General features: G+C 36.9%; 1 protein-coding gene across 1 annotated transcript; it reads left to right on the top strand.

Moving 5' to 3' along the window:
- Window positions 1-393: 393 nt before the first annotated feature.
- sec23a (Sec23 homolog A, coat complex II component) lies at window positions 394-24,584 on the top strand. The gene is made up of 20 exons (XM_051647157.1): window positions 394-461; window positions 2,738-2,973; window positions 3,163-3,220; window positions 3,534-3,620; window positions 3,909-4,145; window positions 4,288-4,367; window positions 4,456-4,600; window positions 5,659-5,817; window positions 6,198-6,313; window positions 6,729-6,852; window positions 6,991-7,071; window positions 7,155-7,244; window positions 14,264-14,370; window positions 15,083-15,236; window positions 16,418-16,495; window positions 16,591-16,752; window positions 19,230-19,316; window positions 19,719-19,874; window positions 22,562-22,627; window positions 23,049-24,584. Exons 2-20 carry the CDS (start codon window positions 2,753-2,755, stop codon window positions 23,136-23,138), a joined length of 2,298 nt encoding a protein of 765 aa, XP_051503117.1. The 5' UTR covers window positions 394-461; window positions 2,738-2,752; the 3' UTR covers window positions 23,139-24,584.
- The last annotated feature ends 3,004 nt before the right edge of the window (window positions 24,585-27,588 follow it).

Below are 27,588 nucleotides of genomic sequence, written 5' to 3' on the forward strand. Positions count from 1 at the left end.
TTAAATTATGCTAAACCAAGGAAACTGCAATTACGCAAAGAGAAGATGCATTATAAAACTTATAATATTAAATTAACCCAATTAATTTGTATGGAAGAAGTTACTGAATTAATACTTCAATAAATAATATTAATTTGAAAATAAAATATTTGTAAATCATTAATAAAAGTCGTTTATAAAATTAATTGTATAAATTCCATGGGGGAAATTGCAAATTTTCTGACATAATTTATATAAATATTTTTTTCATACTTTAAAAATTCTAAAAAGAAGAATATAATGCTAACACTCAAAGATATATTGAATACTAAAACCCATCACTTTCATTGAAATGGGTTTTGGACTCTTGACGTGGCACTGACTCCATGTTGCGCTACTACGTCATCAGCTCGGGAGCGCGTGCGAGCCTGTGTGCGCGCTGTCACAGACTGAGAGAGCGAGACACAAAATCAAGATTTTGGGTACGTGAAAACACCACTTACTCTTTCAGAATAGATGACTGTTTACATTACTGTAATAATTCGATCAATTTCGACGATTCTGAGGCATTAAGTGGACTGTGTTTTAAGCAATCGAATGTTTAAAGGGCATTTAGCTTGAAGTTACTGCAGTGTATGAAGCATTATGTGTAGATCAACAAGCTGGTCAGATGAACTGGTTGTTCTGTCAAATGTTTAGTCAGATTTTATGTTTATAATTGGTCTGTTATATTAGCATTGCTTTTGTGTTGATGTAAGTTGATGTTTACCTCTTAAACTATCGAATTAGCTCGCTGTGGCTAAATTTGGAAGGTGGACAAATATAGTGGACTCATAGTTTAACTAAACTAAACTTGAATAAACCAAATAAAACAATGTATTTATTAATCTGGGACGTATCTGTTTAACTAACGCTATAATGACTATTTAAAAAAAAAAAGAAATCTATTTCCTTGAGATACATTGCCCTAACTCTTTTGCTATAAGTTATAAGATGCTAAAAGGGTCAAAAAAGTTTATTTGAAAACGAAGATTTTTGCATCTTTTTTTATTTTTCCTATAAAAGTTGTAGTTTACATTTTGGAGACTGTTTTTTGTTATTATTTATTTTATATGCATGGCAATGTATTTTCCTTCATTTTGCTTGTGTTCTTCTCTTCTGCATATGTGGCATGGCTAGGGAACTAGTGAGCTACCTACTCAGACAGCAGTTTTGGGCATCATGGCCATGGTTAGAAATAATAGAGAAAGAAATATAGGCTAGGATGTCATTCAAAAATGTTTGGGGATCATAGTAACGACAAGAGACATACCTTTTAATTTCAATCCACTGAGCTGCCTAACTAGTCAGCATTTTTGAGCATCATAGACACAACCTGAGATAAGATATACAGGTCTGGAAAAAATTAAGAGACCACTGCAAAATTATCAGTTTCTCTGGATTTATTATTTATAGGTATTTGTTTGAGTAAAATGAACATTTTTGTTTTAACTTGGGAAGAGTTCAGAAATCAATATTTGGTGGAATAACCCTGATTTTCAATCACAGCTTTCATGCGTCTTGGCATGCTCTCTTCCAGTCTTTCACATTGCTGTTGGGTGACTTTATGCCACTCATGGCACAAAAATTCAAGCAGCTCGGCTTTGTTTGATGGCTTGTGGCCATCCATCTTCCTCTTGATCCCATTCCAGAGGTTTTCAATGGGGTTCAGGTCTGGAGATTTGGCTGGCCAATGTGTGTCCATGACAGGGTCTTGATCCGGTGGCCCTCCATCCACACCTTGATTGACCTGGCTGTGTGGCATGGAGCATTGCCATGCTGGAAAAACCAATCCTCAGAGTTGGGGAACATTGTCAGAGCAGAAGGAAGCAAGTTTTCTTCCAGGATAACCTTGTACATGGCTTGATTCATGCGTCCTTCACAAAGATGAATCTATCTGATTCCAGCCTTGCTGAAGCACCAGATCATCACCGGTCCTCCACTTGGTCGTCTAATGGTTAGACGGAGACCTGGAGAGGCCTACAAGCCACAGTGTCTCACGCCCACTGTGAAATTTGGTGGAGGAATGGTGATGATCTGGGGGTGCTTCAGCAAGGCTGGAAGCGGGCAGATTTGAGCATCTTCTTAAGTTAAAACTTTAGTATTTTGTTGTTTAAAGATTTATCATTTGCATTATTCGAGGTCTGAAAACACTGCCTCTTTTTTGTTATTTTGACCAGTTGTAATTTTCTGCAAATAAATGCTCTAAATGACAATATTTTTATTTGGAATTTGGGAGAAATGTTGTCAGTACTTTATAGAATAAAAAAAAAAGAAAGAAATGAAAATCATTTTACTCAAATACATACAGTACCTATAAATAATATATCCAGAGAAACTGATAATTTTGCAGTGGTCTCTTAATTTTTTCCAGAGCTGTATAGGTTGTGTCTCAAAACCAAGTGAGCTACCTACCTAGACAGCATTTTTGGGCGTCCTGGTTGCATTGGAAAATGTTTTCTTGGTTGGCAGCTCACTTTGATTTGGCTCAGTTTATATCTTATCTTTGATCATTACAGCTTATTTTAATGATGTCATGGTTATAGTTTGCCTAGTGTCCAAAGGGTAAAGCAGGTGATTAGATGATTCAGATTGGACAGACAGTCCTTTATATGTAATATCTTTCCTAATATACCCACAGATCTGATTCCAAGTCTTATCTAAATACATCATGGCACACATTTCTGTCCCTTCTTTGCAAACCTTTCCTAACCCATAGTTCCCAGAGGGTGCTATGGCAACCTTCCAGGAGTTCATCCAGCAGAACGAGGACAGGGATGGTGTCCGTTTTAGTTGGAACGTTTGGCCATCCAGTCGTCTGGAAGCCACGCGCATGGTGGTTCCAGTGGCCTCGCTGTTCACCCCCCTAAAAGAGCGTCCGGATCTTCCCCCGATTCAATACGAGCCTGTGCTGTGTAGTCGGGCCACGTGCCGAGCTGTTCTCAATCCTCTGTGGTAAGTCCGTTAAACCAGGGTAAACAGTTTCCAACAGCATAATGAGTTCACAGATGGAGGATCTTCTTTTTCCCCATTGCATTTATTGCCAAAGAAAGATATTTACTGTGGAGTCTGGATGCAAGATATGAGATGCCCTAATATTCTTACGCCTTCTGTGTTTTCCTTTACCCCTCCCTACGAAATCAGTCAAGTGGATTACAGAGCAAAACTGTGGGCATGCAACTTCTGTTATCAGAGAAATCAGGTACATTTATGCAGTTTTATGCAATTTGTTAAAAGAATTAGTAATAGTGATAGACCGATATATCATCCATGGCGATTAATCGGCTAATATTTGGCCATTTTAAGATTAGCGGTTGGCCGATTAACAGGAGTGGTCATTGCATCTAATCAATGGTACAAATTGTCAGATATTTCTTTGTGAATTTTGAGTTATTATAGTGTTCATTTAAATTCAGCAATGTTGTTAGCCTCATATTTTGTATTATATACTGTATATTGCCATCATATCAGCTATTGGTAGACCACTAACTAATTAAATGTATTTTATATTATAGTTTCCACCAACTTATGCTGGGATATCGGAGGTGAACCAGCCTGCTGAGTTGCTTCCACAATTTTCCACAATTGAATATGTTGTCCAGGTAAAGCTTGCCATTTAAGCAACTTTTCAGTGGCATATAAATCTGGCTAATCACTGACAATTTTAGTCGCATAGCGCGAAATAGGTCTCAGTTGTGAGTGTTTTACGTGCATTGTGGAGAGTTGCACATAAAATAAAAGATTGATATTGGGATTTGAGAATCGATGTAGAGATCGTTCAAATGAAGATCGTGATGCATCGGAAAGTCTATAGTTTTACCTAGTCCTAATGTTTCTAAAAGTCTGAAATCAGTAACTAATTTTGTTTTATGCTTCTGTCTTCTCTATAGCGTGGTCCACAGATGCCCCTTAACTTCCTGTATGTGGTGGACACATGTGTGGAAGATGAGGATCTACAGGCCCTGAAGGAGTCTCTTCAGATGTCTCTCAGCCTGCTTCCTCCCACTGCCCTGGTGGGCCTAATTACATTTGGACGCATGGTCCAAGTTCATGAGCTGGGCTGTGAAGGCATCTCTAAAAGCTACGTCTTTAGGGGCACCAAAGATCTCAGCGCTAAGCAGCTGCAGGTGACGTTTGGAAGACTTTTTTAGTCCTTTTGGCTCATGAGATTAGATAAAATGCTCATTTAAGATTACAATGTGCATTTGAAACAGTTGATATATCAATACGGTTGTCCTAAATGTACTATATTTTAAATCTCGCATGCAGGAGATGCTTGGGTTGACAAAACCAACTGCAGCACAGGCAGGCCGAGGGCCACAGCAGCCTCAAGCTCCTCCTTCAAACAGGCAAGTTAACTTTTATATATATTTATCATATACCTTTTGAATTGTCTTGGTCTTTGGTGGTAACTGTATATTCTGTAAATGCACTCAGGTTCCTTCAGCCTGTACAGAAGATAGATATGAATCTGACAGATTTACTGGGAGAGCTGCAAAAAGACCCCTGGCCTGTCACTCAAGGCAAAAGACCTCTGAGGTCACTCGGAGTGGCTCTTTCCATTGCAGTTGGATTATTGGAGGTGATTGTAATTATTTATAGTATTACCATGACAAGTAAATCATCCTGCAGTGTGACATGCCAATCTTAATGTAATACTATTATAAACACATATTTTCTACTTTTTGTATAAAAGTTATGCAGTTTTATAAATTGAGGGACTACATGAAATATTTGTATTTAAAAAAAAATACAAAATAGTTGAAAATGGATCAAATCATTCAAGATTTTAAAACCATTAAAAGAACATACAATTTACACATTCCTTTATAAATGTATAAAAAACCTAAAATATGTAACCTAAAATATTGTTGTTGAAAAAATTCATAAACATGCTATTTGTCAACTACACCAGGGGTTTTAAACTGCAGGCCGCAAGAGGGTGCGAGGGGGTTTGTGGATTTAAAAAAATATATATTTTTTTAAAACAACAAATCAATTTACATTACAAAATTTGACATTTGGGTTTTATTGTGCTTTGTAAAGACTGTTTGGAAACAATTAGATTAATCATGTTTATCTTATTCTGTTGACAGCAATAGTTTATAACTGTAAGAAAAAAGCTGTCATATTTAGCTTGCTCACTAGTGGTTTTATGGTATATACTCAGTAAAGCTGCTTTTGAACAGAATTTATTGTGAAAGGGCATTACAGATTTATTTGGATTCAACTGTTTCACTTCATGTTTATAGACAAAGATTAATAGTAAAAATAAGATATGAAAAGAGATACACGAAGCAAATATTTTTGGAGATATTTTACAGATTATTTTTATAATTTATTTTGGCTTTAGTACCATAAGAATATAATTTAATTTAGCTAACATGTTATCTTTATAATATTATACTTACTGTTTTTCTCACACAGTAACATGGGGTCTTCATGCATGGAAATATAAAGCTGCCTTTATATCTTAGTAAGGGAGGTCCCTTGCAAGGGTAGCATCGTATTTGGGGGTCCTTGTCATGAAAAAGTTTGAACCCCTAGTAAAGCATAATAATGCCAGTATATATTTTATATAATTGATTTGGCTACTTAAAATAGCCTCTTTTTTCCTTCTTCTTTACCTTTTTGTGGTAGTGCACTTTCCCTAACACCGGTGCTCGCATCATGGCTTTCATTGGGGGTCCAGCCACGCAGGGTCCAGGCATGGTGGTAGGAGATGAACTGAAAACACCTATTAGATCCTGGCACGACATCGAGAAAGACAATGCCAAGTTCATGAAGAAAGCCACTAAAGTGAGACTTCCTGTATTTGTTGTTGGCATTAATTATTTGTAAAAGTTATTAGTTCATGCTCTTAATGGTAATTTCATTAAAGAGATGGAGTATCTGGATGTAGCTGTATCGTATAGTGATGGTTTTTAATTGTAAATAATTATAATTTAACGTCTACTATCTTAGCAATTTGACATTTCACAGCAGAACACTGTAATATTGGAGTGTTGATTTCTGAAAAATATAAACACCTTCATCATATCAAATAATGACATACCTTTATGTAATAGAACATTACTGATGAATACTGTTGAAAAATTTGGTCATCCTAATACATATTGCATTTGAATGTGTTATTGTTATCATTCACATGGTTCAAGTATTTTTGGATTCCCTTGTAGCACTATGAAGCCTTGGCCAACCGAGCTGCTGCCAATGGACACATCATTGATATTTATGCATGCGCCCTAGACCAGACAGGATTACTAGAAATGAAGTGCTGCACCAACTACACAGGGTAAGTGACTGAAAAATGAACAAACAAGTTTTTAAAATGAGTTGGTGTCAATTAAAGTACAATTTAAGATTACTTTGGTGCAGATAAAAACTGTTGAGAGTCAGTAAACACACATCTAGAAATATTTCCACCCCCTTGTTGCAGTTTTCAGTGTGAACTTTTAATCAAAATATGTGAAAACAATTGCTAAACTTTCCTCCTTTGCCATTATGTTGTTTTATTGTATTCTTATGGATTTTTGTACTGATTGAATGTACAATAGCTTGTATTCTTGAAGACAGCCCAAATACTTTTGCAATCAACATAGTCTTCTCTTTATTTGATGGGTAAAACATTAGTCACAACCTCTGGCTCTTAGGGCCACTCAAACATTTCTTCTTGATTTTTAAGCTTTCTGCTTGTCGTTTAACAACAGGGGTTATATGGTGATGGCAGACTCTTTCAACACATCCCTGTTTAAGCAAACTTTCCAGAGAGTTTTCACCAAGGATGTGCAAGCCGCCTTTAAAATGGCATTGGCAGGGACTCTGGAGATTAAGGTACTTTTGTTTTGTTTTCTTTATTTGTTTCTCTTATCATTCTCGGAAAAGAAAATGTTCCAGTGGTCTTGTTTTGTGTGGTGGTTTAGTTGTGCTACATATGGATTTACTTATAATGTCATTAAACTATTATTTCAGACTTCAAGAGAGATTAAGATTTCTGGAGCAATCGGCCCTTGTGTCTCACTGAATGCTAAAGGTCCTTGTGTGTCAGAAAATGTAAGAAGCACATTCCTTTTAAATCAAATAGATAACAGTTTAACTTGCATATATTTGACATTCATTTTTAATTCTTCTTGTAGGAAATTGGAACGGGAGGCACAAGTCAGTGGAAGATTTGTGGACTGGACCCAAATACTACTCTTGCATTCTACTTTGAGGTTGTGAATCAGGTATATAAGTGTAATATGTCTAGGATCTGCTCACAATGCACCTTGGCATTAAGACTAGTAATGTTGTGTTGTTGCTTAGGCCTACATGAAATTTGCTGCTGCAGAATTCGAACACTCCTCATTCTCACAATTCTACATTTTCACACGCCTTGCATGTTCAGTTATTATTTACAGTATTTTGGCTTCGTCGAAAACGCTTTAGACTCCAATAATAGTGTAACACATTAAACTGTTTAATAGGGCTGAAAGGATTAGTCGACGTTATCGACAACGTCGACAATAAAAAATTGTCGATAGAAATTTTCGTTGTCATAGTCGTTTGATCTCATTTAACGTAACATGAGATCACATTAAACTCTGAGCAGCACTGCAAGGAGAGGAAGAATTACACAGCTCACAATCCAGATGCACTCTAAATTTCACAGATTCAAGGGATGTAGATCGCAAAGTATGAGGGAATTATAATGCAAAAATACAAAATAAGTAAATACAGAAGCACTCTCGTTGTGGAATTATTGGAGCTGGAGCTGCCGCTCCGCTGAAGCAAAACTTGCGTGTTGAGCGTCTTTAAAGGAAACACCCCGGCGTTACATCTTAAATGCAGTTATATTAATGTGTTATAGCTTTATTAAAGTTCAAATAATATGGAAGCAGGTCATGTAAGTAACTACAAACTCTGAAACTGGCATTTCTCTGTGCGGTCAGTGCCTCTACTATGAGTTGCGCGAATGTCCCGATTTAAGGGGGAGAGATTGAAACTGCATCCGGCTGATGCACACTCTGTTGCGGGGACGCTCGTCTCTCAAGTGCACGCGCTTGCTGCAGCTAGATAATAACGTGATGGCTCGCGACTTATTGAATCATAATATGTTACTGTGCATTTCTTATCTTGAAGAAAATTGGCAATACGCATCTTTATTAATAAGAGAGAATTAGTTTTTTTGGTGAATTAAAGATGGATTGAAGTGAACAGAAAGGTGAGAGGTAGTCTTCGCCCCATTATACACTGCAAGAAAATACGTTTTCCAATCAAAATATTTAAAACTCCTTTAAAACAACGTACATTTTGCAGAAGAAAAAATGTAGAATGCTGAATATAATATTAAAAATACAAATATTTTAAAATATCTAAAAATCCTTTAAAAAAAAAGATGCATTCACCTGAGAAGCAGCATAAAAGATATTTAGACTTGCTTTTAGAGAATAGATCTTGAATATACGTATAATTTCTGTTTACAGCACTCGCAGAAGTATAACCAAGTGAAAAAATACACTTACACAAAATACACTTATATTTAATATACATTCTCTTAAAGCAAGTCTAAATATCTTATGTTGCTTCTCAGTTAATAAATTATTGATTATAATAAATTATATAATATTATTATAATTAAATGTATCTTGTCTTAAGGATTTTTAGACAATTTTAAATTGAAAACAAGACAAAAACACTTGATAACGTTGGGATTTTTTGCAGTGAATTTCTTTACTGAATTAAACTTTAAATCAGTGAATGTCATTTAGAGGTATTTTTAAAAGATGATTTTGTCCTCTATTGTTAGTAAGCATGTTACAACCTTTTAAGTCGGGGCACAAGCTGAATAATCGGTTGAGAGCTAATGATTAATCGTTGCAATAATCGCCGAATAATTGTTCTAAGAATCGTTAGATTAATCGTAGATTAAATGCAGCCCTACTGTTTGACCAAAATATATTTGAAAATGTGTGCTAGTCTATGACCCACAGAAATGTAGAACATTTATATAATTTTTACCATAAAATAAGTTACATTTTTGTGCTGTAAAGTTGTCTAAATCATCCTTTTGAAGCGGCTGACACTATTCTAGGTGGATGACATTCTACTTAATACAGCTTCAGTTGCATTTTCTGAAAACTGGCTGTAAATTTGCACCTTAATATGGTCCACTAGAGGGCAAACTTTCTTCAAACATGGATTATTATTTTTTCCCCCATTGAATTTAAATTGAAAGCATTTCTTCACTGCAGTAGTTTATAACCTTTTAAAGCTTTTAGTGTTTTCCAAAAGATCGCTGAAGTAGCAGATAAGTTATTGCACAATACATAGAAAAACATAACATTACATTTTCAACAATAATCATTGTTCCACATTTTATATTGAGGTAATTCTGAGTATGCATGACCTTAAAGGATTCATGACATGCCTTTTTTTTTTATTATTTTAATAAGTAGCAATAAGGTAAAGTAGTTGTTGTGGAGTCGGTTAGACACAAATGTCTACCACAGTGTGACATCACAATGTTGAAGAAGTAGACAATGAGTCGTTTTGGAAGCTTGGTTTCAACAAATGCTCTTTTTGCAGTGAGGGGGAAGTTTTGAATTCTGAAACGTATATTTATATTATGTTTTTATTGTACAAAGACCTCTAATGTGTGAAAATATCAAGGAAAATGTAATTCCTCATGTCATGACCCCTTTAATGCTTGCCGTCGTGCATTTCACAAGAAGTCATTGTCCATTGAAAATTCAGTTTGCTCAGAAATTATGATTAAATTATAAAATTACATACTAAATGTAGCAATTTAAGCACATTGCATCATGTATTTCTGTTACATTTAATTCGCCACTAAAGACGATTGCAAATAGAGTTTTGAAACTGTCGCTTGGTGTTAGAACAACCTTGTATAGTTGACTTAAAAGCAATTGAAATATGGTTGTTCAGTATAAGATGTCAACTGAACATTTTGTTATTGGTACGTTTTTGTTACACGGGATGACTCTGCAAAATTAATTAGAATCTGAGGTAATTCTTTCTTTTTGCTTATTGGTTGATGGCATGCCGGATGCAGAGTTTTGGTGCTCATGGTACATCTTAGCGTGCTTTATCTTTAGGTGGTAAAAGAGGTTACTCATATTTTCATCTTCAGTGATGACTGCCGTGCAACATCGGTGGCAGAGTAAAGTTTTCTTCTTGGTGATGGACTTTTTAAATTGCACCCCATTTAACAACAAGCTTATATTGACATTTTGGGACACTGTATTTTTGCTCCCATGTGTAAATAATGCAAAGCAATCCTGACACTAATATAAACGATATAGCAGAATTTCTACCGGGTATATATTTCTAATGTCACACAGTATAAAACGTCATACAGCCCAACCCTATTTGCATTGTAAGAAAGGTACTTGCCTTTTGTATCCTAATTTCACATTAAATACATTCTAAGGGTATTACTTACGTTTGAGTCATAGTATTGATCCATGGACTGAGAGCTGAAGTGAAGAGCACAAGCCATGTGGCAACAGCAGAGGCAGGCTGCAAGCTGTCTTTGCCCGTCAATGTCTCATAGAAGCAAATAACGATATATGGCAGCCAGCAAACAATTAGGCACACTGTCAACACACAAAGCACAAGATGTAGTTAATGATTTTAGACTGGCTTTTTTCATTAGCTGAAGAGCAATGTTGACTTACACTGTCTGAAGCATATGTTGCATTTGTGATGTATTTTATTGATTCATTCCTTTAAAATCTGTTTAGATCCTTGCTGTTTTTTCTTTATTTCCAAACTTGTTTCAAAGTGGAAAAATAAGAAATATTCTACATGCTTGTTTTTATAATACAAGCTATGCCAGCATCACTTGCCGGAAGTGCGCTTGACTACACTGCACATTTGGGTATATGCCAGGTTATAATACTCTTCTCCATCATTTGATCATAATATGATGAATTACTGCTGCCATGATCTATCGAAAATGTACAGGCAAACTGAATAGAATTTTGTGAATGAAGTGCAATCTTTAAAGAGCCAAATTAACATAGAAAGGAGGCGTGTTTGTTTGGAAAGGAATGACAATAACTTCATTTATTTACTCAAGACCCAGTGCTATTACAGCACTGATTGCGCCTGCTTAAACTAGATCACAAGTCGTCAGTGAGTAAGACGTAGGTTTTTGCACCTGAAATACCACTCAAAAGTGGTGCAGCTGTTTATTGAAATTGTCCCTTAGAAATTATTCATCTCTATGGCATCGTACATAATGGCAATGAGCATCCATGCATGGCTTTGTTGTTTTTGTCAACAGAATACTTCAGCACTATTTAATTAACATTTTATACACATTAAACACATATCATATCAAACAGGAATAAGTCTAAAGGTTGCTAACTCTTGAAACTGCTGCTATTTTGGTTGACATGCCTGATGCCACTGCGGTCAAGTGAGAGAAGTCTGATATTTAATAAAGTTTCCAACTTGTAATTATGAGATCAACAAAGACGTGAATGGTTTTTACATGTTGTAAACTCATAATCAGAGTTGAATAAATGTCCCTCGTTGCACCTGGTTCCTGACTATAAACACTATATTCATACATGAAGCACATCAGCAGAATGGGAACGATTATTCCCAGCCCCATGAAAAGCATGTTGAAGCCAGTGCTGTACGGTTGGAAGTGGGGAACACAGAGGAACTTTGTCTCGCTGTAGCCGTAACTACCAAAACCAAGCAATGTTGGAGCTGCTTTGAGAAGGCTATACATCCACACCACTGTGAGGATGACTTTGGCCCTGTGTGCCGTGAAGATCCCGGTGTAGCTGAGGGTAAAGCAGATCTTGGTGAACTTAGTGACGGTGGCCCAAGTGAGGGAATGGATTGACGTGATCTGGAACAGCAAGAACAAAAATGCGCTGCCCTGGCAGATGGCACTATTGCTGGTGTAGCCCTGCACTAGGAAAAGACTGTTATGGATTCCAAAAGGAATGATGGAGACACTCAATGCCAGAAGCTCAGGGTGAGAGCCCAGGTGTCTGTCTGCATGTTTTTTTTTTTTCTCCCCAATTTGGCATGCCCAATTCCCAATGCGCTCTAAGTCCTCGTGGTGGCATAGTGACTCGCCTCAGTCCGGGTGGCGGAGGATTAATCTCAGTTGCCTCTGAGACTGTTAATCCGCATATCTTATGACGTGGCTTGACGAGCGCATAACCGCGGAGACCTAGCGCGTGTGGAGGCTCACGCTATTCTCCGCAGCATCCACGCACAACTTACCACACGCCCCACCAAGAGTGAGAACCACATTATAGCGACCACGAGGAGGTTAACCCAACGTGACTCTACCCACCCTAGCAACCGGGCCAATTGGTTGCTTAGGAAGCCTGACTGGAGTCACTCAGCACGCCCTGGATTCAGACTTGCAACTCCAGGTGTGGTAGTCGCTGTCTTTACTTGCTGAGCTACCCAGCTCCCCCCCCAAGTTTTTGTAGCGTAACACTACCAACAGTAATACTGAGTTCCCAAACACAGAGCAGACATCAGCACGCCATAAGCATAAACCACCGCTGTCCACTGCATCTTGTCAAGCCACCTACTGTACGTTTACATCGCCATTCAAATGTAGGCATTTACAGTTAAGAGAACACCAAATACTCCTTCGTTGGCAAAGATCAAACTACTAGCTGTGAAGAGATCACATTATCTGTGCTGTGTGCCAAAGCTCCAGGGAAGGTGTTGCTGGATGGGAGGAGTAGAACTCATGCTGACCTTCACCTAGCACAACTTCACCAAACATTGTGCTCTTTTGGGAGTGTTAGTGAAGCCCCCCTCCCTTCCATCTTAACTATCAGTACCTGCCTCAGCCAGCTGTAAAACAGCAAACATGCTGCCTTGAGAGGCAAAACTATGTGAACAGCTACAATCACATGTAGCGGGGTAAATAAGCATCTAACATTTAGAGAGTCCAGTTTCTGTGGACACAAGGTGCACGGGGAGGCTAGAACTGCACTGCTCTGCAAACACAGAGCTTGAGATTCAATATCCTTTCTTTTGTTGCTGTTGTCGACTTTGAGCCTTTTTGTTCTCAATGTTTTTTGGTATAATTGTCAAGAAGCATGACCCTAATGCAGTTTAAGCCTTCAGAAGAGCTTAAGTCTTTCCTTCAGTTACATGATAATACGTGTTTAGTGTTGTGTCATGACTGGTGATTTAAATAACTTTTGTAATGGTTGTTTTTGCTTTTATTTTTTTATATCGATAGTGCACAATTTGGTGGAAATTGCATCTTATATTATTGGTTATAGGAAAAATGAAAATATGTAGACTTCAATTGCACTTGATTGTAATTAATATCTGGACAATTGCAATCACTTTGCAATCTCATGTTGAACAATTACGGGCCATGATTAAATTGTCATAATTTACTCACCCTCATGTCGTTCCAAACTGTTATGACTGTCTTTAGTTAGTGGAATGTAAAAGGAGATGCCTTGAAGAATGTTTGCACTGCTATACAGTGAATGCAGATGGTGACCAGTGGCCTTTAAACTTCAAAAAGGACCAAACAAAGAACCTTTTAAAGGAGTTCATATGACTAGGCCTACTGTATATATGACTTGTGTGCTATATTCCAATTATTTCTTATGCCATACGATAGCTTTGTGTGAGGAGCATACCGAAATTTAAGTCATTAAGGAGATTTTTGCCCTCAATTCTCCTTCACACTCGCTCATATTTAAACTTGACGCATCATGGAGACTTAAGAACAAATGCCGTTTAGTGTCATTGACATTAAAATTGGTGCAAAATTTCTTGATGTGGCAAGTTTGAATATGCACTCTCTTCTTGTGTTCCACGGAGGAATGAAACTGGTTGGAAGGGCATAAGGGGAAAAGTAATGAATGGATTCATATTATGGGGTGAACTGGTCTTTTAATGCACTTTAAACCGTATGCAGTTTCTCCCCAATTTGGCATACCCAATTCCCAATGTGCTCTAAGTCCTCGTGGTGGCGTAGTGACTCGCCACAATCCACTTTATAGCGACCACGAGGAGGTTAACCCAACGTGACTCTACCCAACCTAGCAACAGGGCCAATTGGTTGCTTAGGAAGCCTAACTGGAGTCACTCGGCATGCACCTTATACAGTTTTTAATTGTACATTTATGTGTCACTGAAAAGGGTGTTAAAGTCAAGAAGATGCCTTAACATGCAGCACATTGTTGAGCAAAACACTAAGCAATCTTTACTTGGTTTTCTTTTTCCTCAGCACAACGCTCCCATCCCACAGGGTGGCCGTGGAGCCATACAGTACGTAACACAATATCAGCACTCTAGTGGGCAAAGACGCATCAGAGTAACCACAATTGCAAGGAAGTAAGTCCATCACTGGTGTTACACATTTATATCAACCATTGATGCTTGCTATTTAAGGTACTCAGATCTTCAATTCTGCCATACTTCAACCCTGAATTGCCACAGGTTATTCTGAATTTATCAGCTGCTTTGAGCCAGGGAGAAGTGATAGTCTTTTATTGAAGTGTCCACTTGCTTCACTGTAAAAAGAAATACATCAGTATAGTCTTTTCGGGGTTTATTTGATCTGTAGGATATTCAACAGGAGGAAAAAACCTTGGACTAAAATATTGTGACAGTGCAGATTGTGCTTGGGGTCACCATCTTCTTTTTATAGATGTCTCCCATCACAGTTTGGACATCTTCTCTGCACATCAACCATTTGTTATCCTCAACAATCATGTCCAGTTTCCATGACAACTCGTGAAGACATCAAAAGATTCCACTTTTAGAATGTAGCATGTCTTTGTAAGAATCATTGCGCCTTCAAAAAGTAAATTCAGTCTTAGACAAAGACTAATGTGCTACTTCAGCTTTCAGGAGTACTAAAAGTGTCTTAAGTGCCTGAAACAACATTGAGCTCTTTGACTTAACTTATTGATGAATGATTTGTCTGTTGCTTTTTGAATACACCTCTTCAATACTTTTTTAGCATGCAAACAGCGAAGATGAATCAATGTGAGTCGGATTGATGATGCAGGTCATAACATGTCCTTCTCATCCTCTTCTTCAGCTGGGCTGATGCTCAAACTCAGATACAGAGCATCGCTGCGTCTTTTGACCAGGAGGCCTCTGCTATCCTAATGGCCCGTCTGGCCATCTACAGGGCTGAGACGGAGGAGGGGCCAGATGTTTTGCGGTGGCTTGACCGACAGCTCATCCGCTTGGTGAGTCTTTCAGAACAGCCAGTCTTTTTGGATGTACTGAGTAAAGAAGCACCACAAACTCTAAATTAACCTAGTATTTATGTATACTGATCTCTCATATTGATTATGGGTGAAAAAATATTATTGGGAATCAGACACAATTTCTATATCGGTGCATCACTAATTAGGGCTAGGTATTGAAACAGATTCCCTGATTTGATTATTTTAGGTATATTACAGTTAAAATATCAATTTTGCTTACAAATGAAAATAATTCTCTCTCGGCTAATGCTGTTAATTTTTCAGGGGACCTTCTAAATTGGTACATTACAATTATATTTTACACATTTTATTTTATCATTAGTTTTATCATTTGGTCATATTTTAGCATTTTTAAAAATGTACAAATTCCATGTATTCCATCAAAGAATATGATGTCTTGTAATTGCATATAAAATTATTGTTACATTTTTATTTGTTTACATGCATAATTTGTATTATCTACAAGTATTTCCATTGATATGTACAACAAGTGCTAAAATGGCAATGTCTCTTTAAGTGAGTGTCTCGCCGAAGTGTTTTGGTTGAGCACAAATTAACGAGTGCAGTCATGGCTACTTTACCGTGCTATGTGTGATTAGAATGAAATGTTTCCATTTTTTGTTGTTTTTGATCAACAACTGACTGTAAAGTATAGAAAGATTACTAAAAGAGACATTATTCAATGACAAATGGATTGCGGGAATCTCGTCTTTGGACACACATAACACGAAACAAGTCAAATCAAACTTTTACTCTCAATATGCAGTGAAAGGATCTCGGTGCTGAACTTTCTTGCCAATAAACTACTCACTGACGAGTGAAATCTGAAAAATGCACTGAAAAGTTTCCAGCCAGTGGCTTTTCACACACATTTTTTAGTTGCATATGCGAATCATTTACTCACATTGTAGAGGGTTGCCCAAAATGTAAAAGAACGTTCATTCAAATGAAGATTGCGATTAATTAGAAAATCAATATTTTTCTCCAGCCCTATCACTAATTAGTATTCAAGATATTGTATTTTTTTATCTTGAAATTACATTTAAATATAGCTTGAAATGTATAAGGCAAGTTTTTTTTAATTTATTTAAGAAAGCTGATTATGGTTCCTTAATCAAAATACCAGCACAAAAAACGGGATGTATTTCTCTCATTTGCAGTGCCAGAAATTTGGTGATTATCATAAGGATGATCCCAATTCGTTCCGTTTCTCCGAGACGTTCTCGTTGTATCCTCAGGTATGTGCCTCCTTTCTCACACTATGTGGTAATGTATAGCTGTGATCTCACCTGAGCCTGCACAACAAAGTAAAAATTATATCGTCTATTGGCAGTTCATGTTCCATCTGAGAAGATCTCCATTCCTGCAAGTGTTCAACAACAGTCCTGATGAAAGCACCTACTACAGACACCAGTTCATGAGGCAGGACCTGACACAGTCTCTCATAATGATACAGCCCATCCTGTATGCATACTCATTCAGTGGCCCACCAGAGGTAAACATGCAGTTTAGCTGTCTCCTGCTGCACATTTAATGTTTGTGTGGTCTGACTTACCCATGAGGGGCTTTGTGGATAGATGTTTCCCTGAGGGATCCCAAACTCATGCATATTCTTCAACTTATAGATATAAAACACATCATCAATGGATTTAATTAGCCCAATTTGTCTATTTGACATAAAACATATATAACCTATATAAACGTCTTTAGATCAGATTACATACATCTCTCATATAAATCATATAAGTAAGGATGATGTACAGTCAGCTGATCATATTGCAAAATAAACCCATATTAACTTAGGTTAAGTGGGTAACTAGCTCATGTAACTAACCTGCAAGCAAACTCACCACTGCCATATTTCCTCAATCCTCATTTCCATGGTAACAGCGACTTCTCTGATTTGTGGATCTCGCTTCGTGGTAGTGGGTAGTGTAGTGGAATTCTGCAATTAGTCTTCGTAGTTTTATTATAATTTTTGTTTTGATAGGACTAGAAAGCTAAAGTAGCTTTATTATTTGACATTTAATTGTTGGTATTAATTTCATTTTAAGTTTTTTTTGATGAGCTTAAAGACTCACTGTATGTGGAATCTGAAATGCAGTGTCATGATGACACTTGACGTCCCCCGACTCAACAGATTAAACATTGTTCTGTTTAATTAGTCAGATTTCTTTCTCGTTTTCATTCAAGCTCATATTATTGGCATCTTTATAAACCTTTTAGCAAAATGAGACACAAAACCCACAACAGAACGACCTAAAAATGAATACTGACTATTAACATCAAAGACTATTCAGGTATGTTTGTGCAAATTCATCTATCACTTAGTAATATGGCTAATAATAATACTATATTTGGCCTAGTGTTTGTAATTTGCGTTAGGCTGGTTAATCACACGTATACTGTTGATACATTTAAAAAGTTGTCCATTTTTTTTCTATTCAGCCTATGTCATGTTAATAATTTTGCATTTTAATAATTGTAGGTCCTATGCAGATAATGGTAATTCTAATATATTTCAATGTTTTATTTAAGGACATTATTGTTTATTTTTGTATAATAGCCAATTTTACTGTGTTGGGTTGCTGTTAAGGCTTGGCGATATATCAAATATTAGCAGTATAATCGAGATAATTTTGCCGACGATGTCAAATTTACTAATATCATGAATATCTTGATGATTTTAATGTGCTTTCATTTGGCCATTAAGTTTCATAAAGAGCATCAGTAGACTAATTTCATGATCCTTTAAGGCTGCACAATTAATCAAAATAACATCAAAATGGCAAGTTGGTCATATGTGATTATTAATCCACAAAAGCCAATTTAAAGACAGATAAACATGGTCTGTGTGTGATTCAGAGCAAATCGGTTACATGCTGATATGTGTGCACACATGACAGCGCTCTCAGATCAGTTCACGTGTATTGTGAAATCAAAGTAATGCAGCTTCAAGCATTCACGCAATTCCAAACATTAGTAACCGCTACAAGTTATTATACAAATCTACAAATGCGGCACGGAATAACAGAAAAGGAGGAAATGCTGGACATTGTAAACTGTCAAATAAACATAGCCTTTTCTGTGTCACAGCAAAAGCTTCTTGTGAAGTTCAAGTAAATACGACAGCACTTTCTGTGTCAAAATAAAAGCCCCAGGTGGAGGTGAAGTAAACAGGACAGAAATATAATACTTTTGTATGACGCAAATCTAATAATCCGAATAATGATAATTCAGCATTATATTATAATAATAAACCTGACGTGTCCCAGTAATAATTTAGTATTATGCAATGTTCAACTGGGATTTCAAAAATAAGTAAGTGAAGTAGCTTTGCACACCTTGTTCATTCACAAAAATGTATTAGTAAAAACATTTGAAGGTAAATAATGCTTTTTATTAAGATACTATGTATCATTGTAAATGAAATATAAATGTAAAGTGCATATTAATGAAAATGATTGAATTTCATTCTCCCTTGTGTTTATTTAATGAAAAACCAATTATTTTTAAATAGACTGTAAAGTCTTGAATCTACTTGGCTACAATGGCTGTTTGGATGAAATGATGGTTCCTCTGATTAAAAAAAACAAAACAATTTTGAGCCATTTCGAGCAAATTATCGAGATATATATTGAATATCGTCAATAGGCTGAAAAATTTTGAAGACAAATCGACCAGCCCTAGTGGCTGATTGATGTCCAATGTAAAGTCAAGAACCACTGGTCTGTAGTACTTATCGTTGAGTAGTTCAGAGTAAATTAAAGAGCATCAGGGCAATTGGTACAATAAGGAACTCAAACTGACATGTCTGTATTCTAATCTACTTTTAATGGAGGGTTTATGTCAGTTACAGTTTTTCCCCTGGCACAGGGACCAGAGAGGGGGACAGTTCCAAGAAAGATGTTTATCACAGCATCTAATTGACAATGACAGTCCAATAACAGGCTTTGTTTCCTGTTGTTGTAGCCTGTGTTGTTGGACAGCAGCAGTATATTGCCCGACCGTATCCTCCTCATGGACACTTTCTTCCAGATTCTGATCTACCACGGAGAGGTGAGATCTAGAATCACAAAGTTCTTGTCTTAAGATTGCACTCAGGGTTTTTGGTTTATCCACCCCATGACTGAGTTGACATTGGTTTTATGCCAAGCCTTTGGCAGTCTGCTTTGCTCTGAACTGTTCTGTGCACATGAAATCTAAGCCAATTTTGCACTGAAACAATTTTAAACTTGGCTGTGTGTCAGCAGAAAGATATTTTCTGATGAAACGCTTGTAGGTTTCTGGTGAAGTACATGCTAATGAAATGCAACAAATGGAGTGAGATGTTCCTTTAGAATCACAGCTCAAAAATGCATTTACTATCACTAGTCTGTAAACAAGACCTGTCAAATACTGTTTAAGATATAGTAGATGCTGATGACCTTTGAGAGAAACAGTGTGTTTTGCCTCTTGCAGACGGTGTCTCAGTGGCGTAAAGCAGGATACCAGGACATGCCCGAATATGAGAACTTCCGCCATCTGCTGCAGGCTCCAGTGGACGATGCCCAAGAGATTCTACAATCCCGTTTCCCCATGCCACGCTATATAGACACAGAGCATGGAGGCAGCCAGGTACAGCACACTATAATTTCTCATTTCTGCAGTTCGAAGAGGTCTTGAATCTTAAATATTTAGGTGTCAACTAAACTGAACTTGAAAGCTAAACTAAAAACCTAAACCAAATTAAAAGCTAAACTATAAACTAAACAAAAACAAACAAACAACTAAACTCTAAACTAAAAAAATTAAACTACATTTAAAACTAGGGCTGGGAAATTTAATGCGTCAGTTTCTGAGATGAATAGTTGACTGTTTAATGCAATTTATATTTTAAGGTTTGTTTTAATGTACCATACATGATTAATCGTGATGAATCACAGAAAACTGTGAGATTTAATTACTTTTAAATCGATTCATAGCCCTATTATGAAAAACTAAACTAAGAACTGACTTAGGGCCATACAGCACGATTGCGAGTGTGATGTTGCAGTTCAAAGAACGAGAAAAACTAAGGACTTTCACACAAAAAAAAAAAAGCATTTGTGCATGGAACTACTTTCTTATGCCACGGATCAGGATCTGCCATTGATAGTTCAAAAGATGTACACAAGCCTCCGTTACTAATTTCTCTATGTAATACTAGCCATCTGAGCTAGGTCCCCCCTGAGTATTTCGCGGTAGCCGGTGCACAAGAGTCATTGACTATAGAAACAGTTTTCTACTCCGCTATATTGATTACATCTCCTCACAATGTGGAAATGCCGGTATCAGGTAAGAGTCCTGACTATGTGTGACTCCGTCGGATGTGTCTCTCAGCTGCGATAAGCCTTGATGCTGAAGCTGTTAGTTAGTAATCCATGTGATCATGGAGTGAGAGACAGTGCCGATGACTTCAAAGAAACTGCTTGTTGACTGACGTGCAATGCACGTCAAACTTTACTGGCTCATAACACACGACATTTTGTCGCCACCTGCTAGCTAAAATCTTTTATGTCACAGGGATAAATGAAAAGACAGACATAGCTCTTTTACACATCTGCGCTGCTCGTACACTTTAGTTTAGAACGCCACGAATACAAGCAGAGTGATACAAGCAGTGAAGTGTCCGAGTGCTGATGGTGTGAGATATCAGTACTCATGGATTGTCTCTCATTCAATCAGATTTGAGAACCGGAACTAACTGTTGTACAAACTAAACTACTAAACTCAAAACTAAACCAAATTTTTTTTAAATGCACGACAGTTTCGATTTAAAAGTAATATTAAAAGTCTACAATACAATAAGCAATAAGACACGAGAGATCGTTCAACACGAGCTCTGTTCCAAATCCTACTGGGCTACCTTTAAAGGCAACACCCTAACTGAACTGAAACCTCACAAGTGACTGACAAGTTGTTTTAGGGTGCATAATTTTGCATGTGATGCCTTAAAATGCTTTTTAGGTTGGCAGCTTATCAGGTATTGGAACAGAATCACATTTTTAACATCCTTGGTAAACCATAGTAAAGCACATACTATAATGATGTATTGCTTTTTATCAAATGATAGCAACATGATAAAAATAATTGATAAAATACTTTTTTAATGTTCAATAAAGAAGTAAATATATTAATAATCTTAAAAACATTTTTTTGCTGTTAATATAGTTCATTAGCCTAACTGTAGGCTTTCTACGGTTGCCAAACAGCAGAACATCAGTAACTGCAAAACGGCAGATCAATATAGAATTCAAAAAGTTACTCATACAGTCTTTTAAACCACAGAATATGTTTATTTTATATACATACATCCAACTCGTCACCAGAGTATCACGATAAAAAGTTTACAACTCATATATGCACAGTCAATACATCAAACGCGATCTTCCTCCGATGCGTGCTGCCATTTGATTACATTAGTAGCGGTTGTCATTCGTCAAACAAAATGCTACTCAGTCTTTTCAAGCACATAATATGTTTATTTTATGCAACAAACAGCCTAATTGTCACCAAAGTACCACGATAACAGTTCACAGCTTGTACCTGTATATGCACAGCCATCACATCTAAACGTGATCTTCCCATGCACGCAGCCACGTCTACTTATTAGGCACAGATGTGGTTTTCATTCACATAAACAGCAACTCAAACAGTCTTTTCAGGCATATAATACATTTGTTTTCTGAAACAGACAGCAAAACTATCACTAAAGCACCACGACAACAGTTTAAAACTCGTATACTCAAAGTGAAAACATGCTGATCGAGCGTGATTATCCGCTGCACGCAGCCAAGTCTGTTTACATTAGTGCTTGTCAGAAACACACACACAGTGTCTGAGAAGTCAAACAGTGCATATAGGCAAACCGGACTGCTGATATTATTTGTTCATTTGTTTTTTACAGCTATAAAAATGAAAACATATATAAAACATATACAGTACAGCCAACATAACCCATTTGTTCACATGTTTACTATATTATATACAGTATTTTATTTTATTTTTTTATGACAAGAAATAAAAAATAAAATAAATAATAATAACAATAAAATTCTCCTCTACACTCTGCCCACCACTACCGACAGTGCAGTGTCACATGCAAAAATAACTCACTCAGGGAGCACTGCAGGGGAATTTAAACCCAACTCATGAAAAGATTAAATGACTGTAATGGCCCACTGAGACTTGGCTGCAGCTCTGCATATTAATAGACCATGTATGCTGTGTTTAGGGTCTGAAATTTGACCAAGATTTCATTTTTTCACCCCATCTTTTTCCAGGCCCGTTTCCTCCTCTCCAAAGTGAATCCATCTCAGACACATAACAACATGTATGCATGGGGGCAGGTGAGTGCTGTGTAGCCCATAAACACATTTCCTTTGTGAGAAATATTGAGGAGACAGTAACAGTGGCTGTTGTTGTATAACTATATAAACATGTCTCGGCTTGTTCTACTATTGTACTACCCACACCATGACTGACTGAATCAACAGGGTTACCACGATAATGGAATTTTTTTTTCTTTTTCTTTTTTTTAGAAAATATTAATTTTTCTAGTTAGGCTCTGCTCTAAAATGTGTCATAGGCTCTTGTTTACAGTAAAACTTGCTCGTAAGCCATAGTGATGTTCAATTTGAGAGCGCATCATTCTTTAGAATGGGTTCTTTTCAATAAATCAATCAAACCGGTTAACAAATTGGTCTTAAAGATGTATCTTTATACGGAAACTCTAAATCACACTTCCTGTATATGTGTGTGTTTGTGTAGGAGTCTGGCGCACCCATTCTGACAGACGACGTGAGTCTTCAGGTCTTCATGGATCATTTGAAAAAGCTGGCAGTGTCCAGCGCTGCCTAAGAGTCCTGAGACTCCACTCATCAGTCACATTGTCCCTCTTCTAAAGCCCAGAAACACAAATCCAGTGAAGTCACATAAGCCCGGTCCTCCGTTTTCCCCATTTATATTGTGCATATATAGATCCCAGGTCTTTTAAAAAGATAGTCCAGTTGATCGCAAAGTTAAATTTCATTCTTTAATAATATATTATGAAAATAAAAAAGGCAAACGCCACACCCTCATTAACACTAAATGTTGAATATGCATCAGGATGAGACATTGGTTACTGTTTTAATCAAAATAAATATATTTAGCTATGTAATTGTTGTGGCCACATATTTAAAGGAATAGTACACCTACTAACAGAAATTCTGTCATTATTTACTCACAATCATGTCGTTCCAAACTTGTATGCTGTTATTTTTTCTGTGGATTTTTGAAGAATCGTTATGCACCTGCCATGCAACAACAGTTCATAGCGGCCTGGGCCTGTCAATTTCCGAAAACCCACCAAAAAGCACCATTTACGATCATGAAAGTAGTCCACATGACTCATATGCAATGTTCTGAGTCTCTTGAAGCCATATGATTGGTTTGGGTGAGGAAAAGCATGAAGTTTAAGTCATTTTTTCATTGGTAATGTTGCCCTCCCCTAGACTGTGTTCATATCCAGAATTAAAAAATGGCATGTAGTTGTTTACTTCATGCTGAAGATCCAATAACTTTTTGACGTCGGTGATGTTGATGCAGCATTTTTTAATCTGGATACCGATGCGGACTAGATGCGAACTTCACTGGTAGTTAAAATCATCGGCGAATAACAACTTGAATTTCAATCTGTTCCTCACACAAAGCTATTGTATGGCTCTAGAAGACTTGGAATTTAGTGCACAAGTCTTATGGAATACTTTCATTGTTTTTTGGCCTGTTATTGAATGGCAAAAGCTGCTTAAAGATTCTTAGAATTTTTTATTTTTGTGTTGTACGGCCAAAATAACAGCATATGGGTTTGGAACAACATAAAGGTGAGTAAATACTGACAGAATTTTTAATTTTTTGGGTGAATTATCCCTTTAAATCTGATGTTTACATTTATAAATCTCTGTGATGAAACCTCATGTTGAACGGAAGGAGGAAACTAGGTTTTTCTGTAGCACACCTGCAGCAGACATTTTTGTTTGCCTTGTCGAGGAAGGTAAAAGCAGTTGCCATTGTAGCCAATTACGCATGAGGGCTTCAACGCTGCCTCTTGCCAACAGCGCAGAACAAAGGCTTATTTTTAGACCCCATTCGCATCTCGTCACCGTTGATGCTTTCTGATTCAGCAATGGGTTGAGAGCCCTATTCCAAGCACAGACTTGCGGAATGTGAAAGCTGCCTTTTTTCATCTGTTGCTCTGATATTTATAAGCCATTTCTTGCAGTATTGTATGTTTTGTTTCTAATAAAACCCGGCTTGATCACCCCAGTTTGACTGCAGAGTTCAGATTTTGTACAGTGGAAACAACTAAAAACACTTTTCTTTCTTTGTCACTCTTGCCTTTTAAGTCAGAAAACTGCTAGTCTCAAAGGACACGGAAGCTGTACATGCATCTCCTTTTCCTTTAAAGGAATGGTTCTGCCAAAAATGAAAATTCTATCATCATTTACACATCTTCGTGTCATTCCAAACCTATATGACTTTCTTTCTTCAATGGAAGACAAAAGAAATTTTGAAGAATGTCCAAGCTGCTCTCATCCTCAAAGCATACAGTATACAGCGACCATGAGCCCCAAAAATGATCAAAACACGATAAAAGTAGTCGTGCACTATATTCCCAGTCATTTGAAACCATATGATATATCAGAAAAAAAAGTAATTATTTGCTTAAAATCATGGCCTTTATCATCAGCTCATCGATCAGGGGTGCAGATTCCAGGGGTGATGGGGGGAGGTAACCCCCCCAATAATCAAAACAAGCAAGTACAACCCCTCCCCCCCCCTTGACCTTTTGTGTTCCACAGATGAAAGTAAGTCATGCAGGTTTGGATGAGGGTGAGTAATGTTGATTGAATGTTCACATATGAGTGAACTATTCCTTTAACAGAAAGCAATATGTTCCATGAGTGAACCCGCCTTTTCACTGTTGCTGACATTCGCATACGACTTTCAACTTTCAATAAGCTCTCAATAGATTGTATTTGTTGCAAGGGAAAAAGCACTGGTGAATCGCGATGTCAGAGCACGCGGTCCCTCGAGACATATCGAAATTTAATCACACATTTAAATAAAAATGCCTTTTGTGATATATTTAAAACATAAATGATAATTTCTGACATTCATAATTGTCCAATCTACAGAAGTAGCAGGCTTTTAAAATAAAGTATAGGACAAAAACCATTCATATATGTCACTTTGTGCTCATAGTTGTTCAGTAGTAAATGTCACATCTGGTCGGGCAAACGCATTCAGTTTAGCTGCACAAATGGAAATATTTCAAGCATCCTAAGTTCAAACTGAATCCGAATATTCCACTTCCGGCTTTATTACTCACGATTTAGATTCATTAATTACAATTTAAGCATTGCCTGTGTACCACACAAAGTCACAAAATTAGGCCCTACATACCCATTTACTTCATTTCTGTGGCTATTTTCACTTATGGACACATGGGAGCAGCAATTAGCTAAGAGAGCAACAGCTGAACTGTGACTATTGAAGTCAAAATTTAGAAGCTGTTCTTTCAAATGCCATATGTGTATAATGAACCTCTTGAGGTAGACTGTTCACATGTAAGTTTTATGGAAAGTCAATTACCAATTAATGCCTTTAGTGCTTATTCTATCAGAACTTACCATGTTATTCCCCATAGTTCTCAGTTATGGTTTCTCATCTGTCTTTACCTATTCATACTTTTATGAATCAACCCATCAGTGCATGATTGGGTTTTCATGCTTATTAAATTAATAAATTCAGCGCTTCATTAGATCAGTGTATATGAAAAGAATATTAGACTCCGCCCTGAGCATATATACTGAGATTCTATGTTGATATCTGAAACAATTTTCACACCAATTTCGCCTCAATGGCCATGAAAACCAGTAACTACACCTGTGAATTCCTCTACAGATTGATTTATTATACATTGATTTATTAGTTTCTTACCTTAAAGGGACAGTTCACAGAAAAAGGAAAATTCTGCCATCATTTACTCACACTCATGTTGTTCTAACCCTGTATGACATCTTTCGTGAAACAAAAAAGACGTTAGGAAGTGTTAGTCTCAAGTTGCCATTCATTTTCATTGCATTGTTTTTTTCCATAACATGAAAGTGAATGGTGACTGAAGCTGCCACTTCTGCCTAACATCTTTTGTGTTCCACGAAAGAAAGTCAGGTTAAGAACAACATGAGGGTGAGCAAATGTTGACAAATAAAATTTTTGGGTTTATCCTTTTAAATTATACCTTCATCTAAAATGTTCTCACATTTGTGATTTACCTCCTAGTCAACACATTTAGATGCAAGATGACAGCACAAAATGTCAAAAACAAACAAAAACAAAACAAACCTGTTGCCTTGGAGACGACATCAAGCAAACATCACCTCAAATATGCTTCCATTTTTGGCGATGAAAACCCAAATCTGCTTGACAAGAGTGTGCCTCAATGAATTTTATTTATAAGTACTGTACTGTGAAATGCCATATAGCTTGCAGGCACTGAGAATAGAAACAAAGCATATTGTCACAGAACTTGTGCATGAAAAGATATCGACATTCCCAAAGGAAATACTCTAATGCCGTCTCAACTGTTTGACTGACAACAGTGACTTAAAAGTATAGCTCACCCAAAAATGGGTGAAATTTTTTTTTTTGTCATTTACCTGTATGGCTTTCTTTCTTCTGTAGAACACAAAAGATGTTTGCCAGAATAACCACCTCAATCACCAATTACTTGCACTCTATATACAGAATATATATATATATATATATATATATATATACACATACACACACACACACACACACACACACACACACACACACACACACACACACTGGCGGCCAAAAGTTTGGAATAATGTACAGAATTTGCTGTTTCGGAAGGAAATTGGTACTTTAATTCACCAAAGTGGCATTCAACTGATCACAAAGTGTAGTCAGGACATTACTGATGTAAAAAACAGCACCATCACAATTTGAAAAAAGTCATTTTTGATCAAATCTAGACAGCAGCCATCACTCCAACACCTTATCCTTGAGTAATCATGCTAAATTGCTAATTTGGTACTAGAAAATCACTTGCCAACAGTTGAAAGCTATTTGGTTTGTTAAATGAAGCTTAACATTGTCTTTGTGTTTGTTTTTGAGTTGTCACAGTATGCAATAGACTGGCATGCCTTAAGGTCAAAATTAGGTCAAAAATGGCAAAAAAGAAACTGCTTTCTCTAGAAACTCGTCAGTCAATCTTTGTTTTGAGGAATGAAGGCTA

Source organism: Myxocyprinus asiaticus, chromosome 20, assembly GCF_019703515.2.
Source record: "Myxocyprinus asiaticus isolate MX2 ecotype Aquarium Trade chromosome 20, UBuf_Myxa_2, whole genome shotgun sequence".
Classification (NCBI taxonomy): domain Eukaryota; kingdom Metazoa; phylum Chordata; class Actinopteri; order Cypriniformes; family Catostomidae; genus Myxocyprinus; species Myxocyprinus asiaticus.

What these genes read in the sequence shown, in the direction of transcription:
- sec23a (XM_051647157.1), top strand. Translation starts at nt 2,753, where the DNA reads ATGGCAACCTTCCAGGAGTTCATCCAGCAGAACGAGGACAGGGATGGT. An exon ending in ACCGACAGCTCATCCGCTTG is followed by an intron (nt 15,237 to 16,417) that starts GTGAGTCTTTCA and finishes TCTCATTTGCAG; the next exon opens with TGCCAGAAATTTGGTGATTA. An exon ending in CATTCAGTGGCCCACCAGAG is followed by an intron (nt 16,753 to 19,229) that starts GTAAACATGCAG and finishes CTGTTGTTGTAG; the next exon opens with CCTGTGTTGTTGGACAGCAG.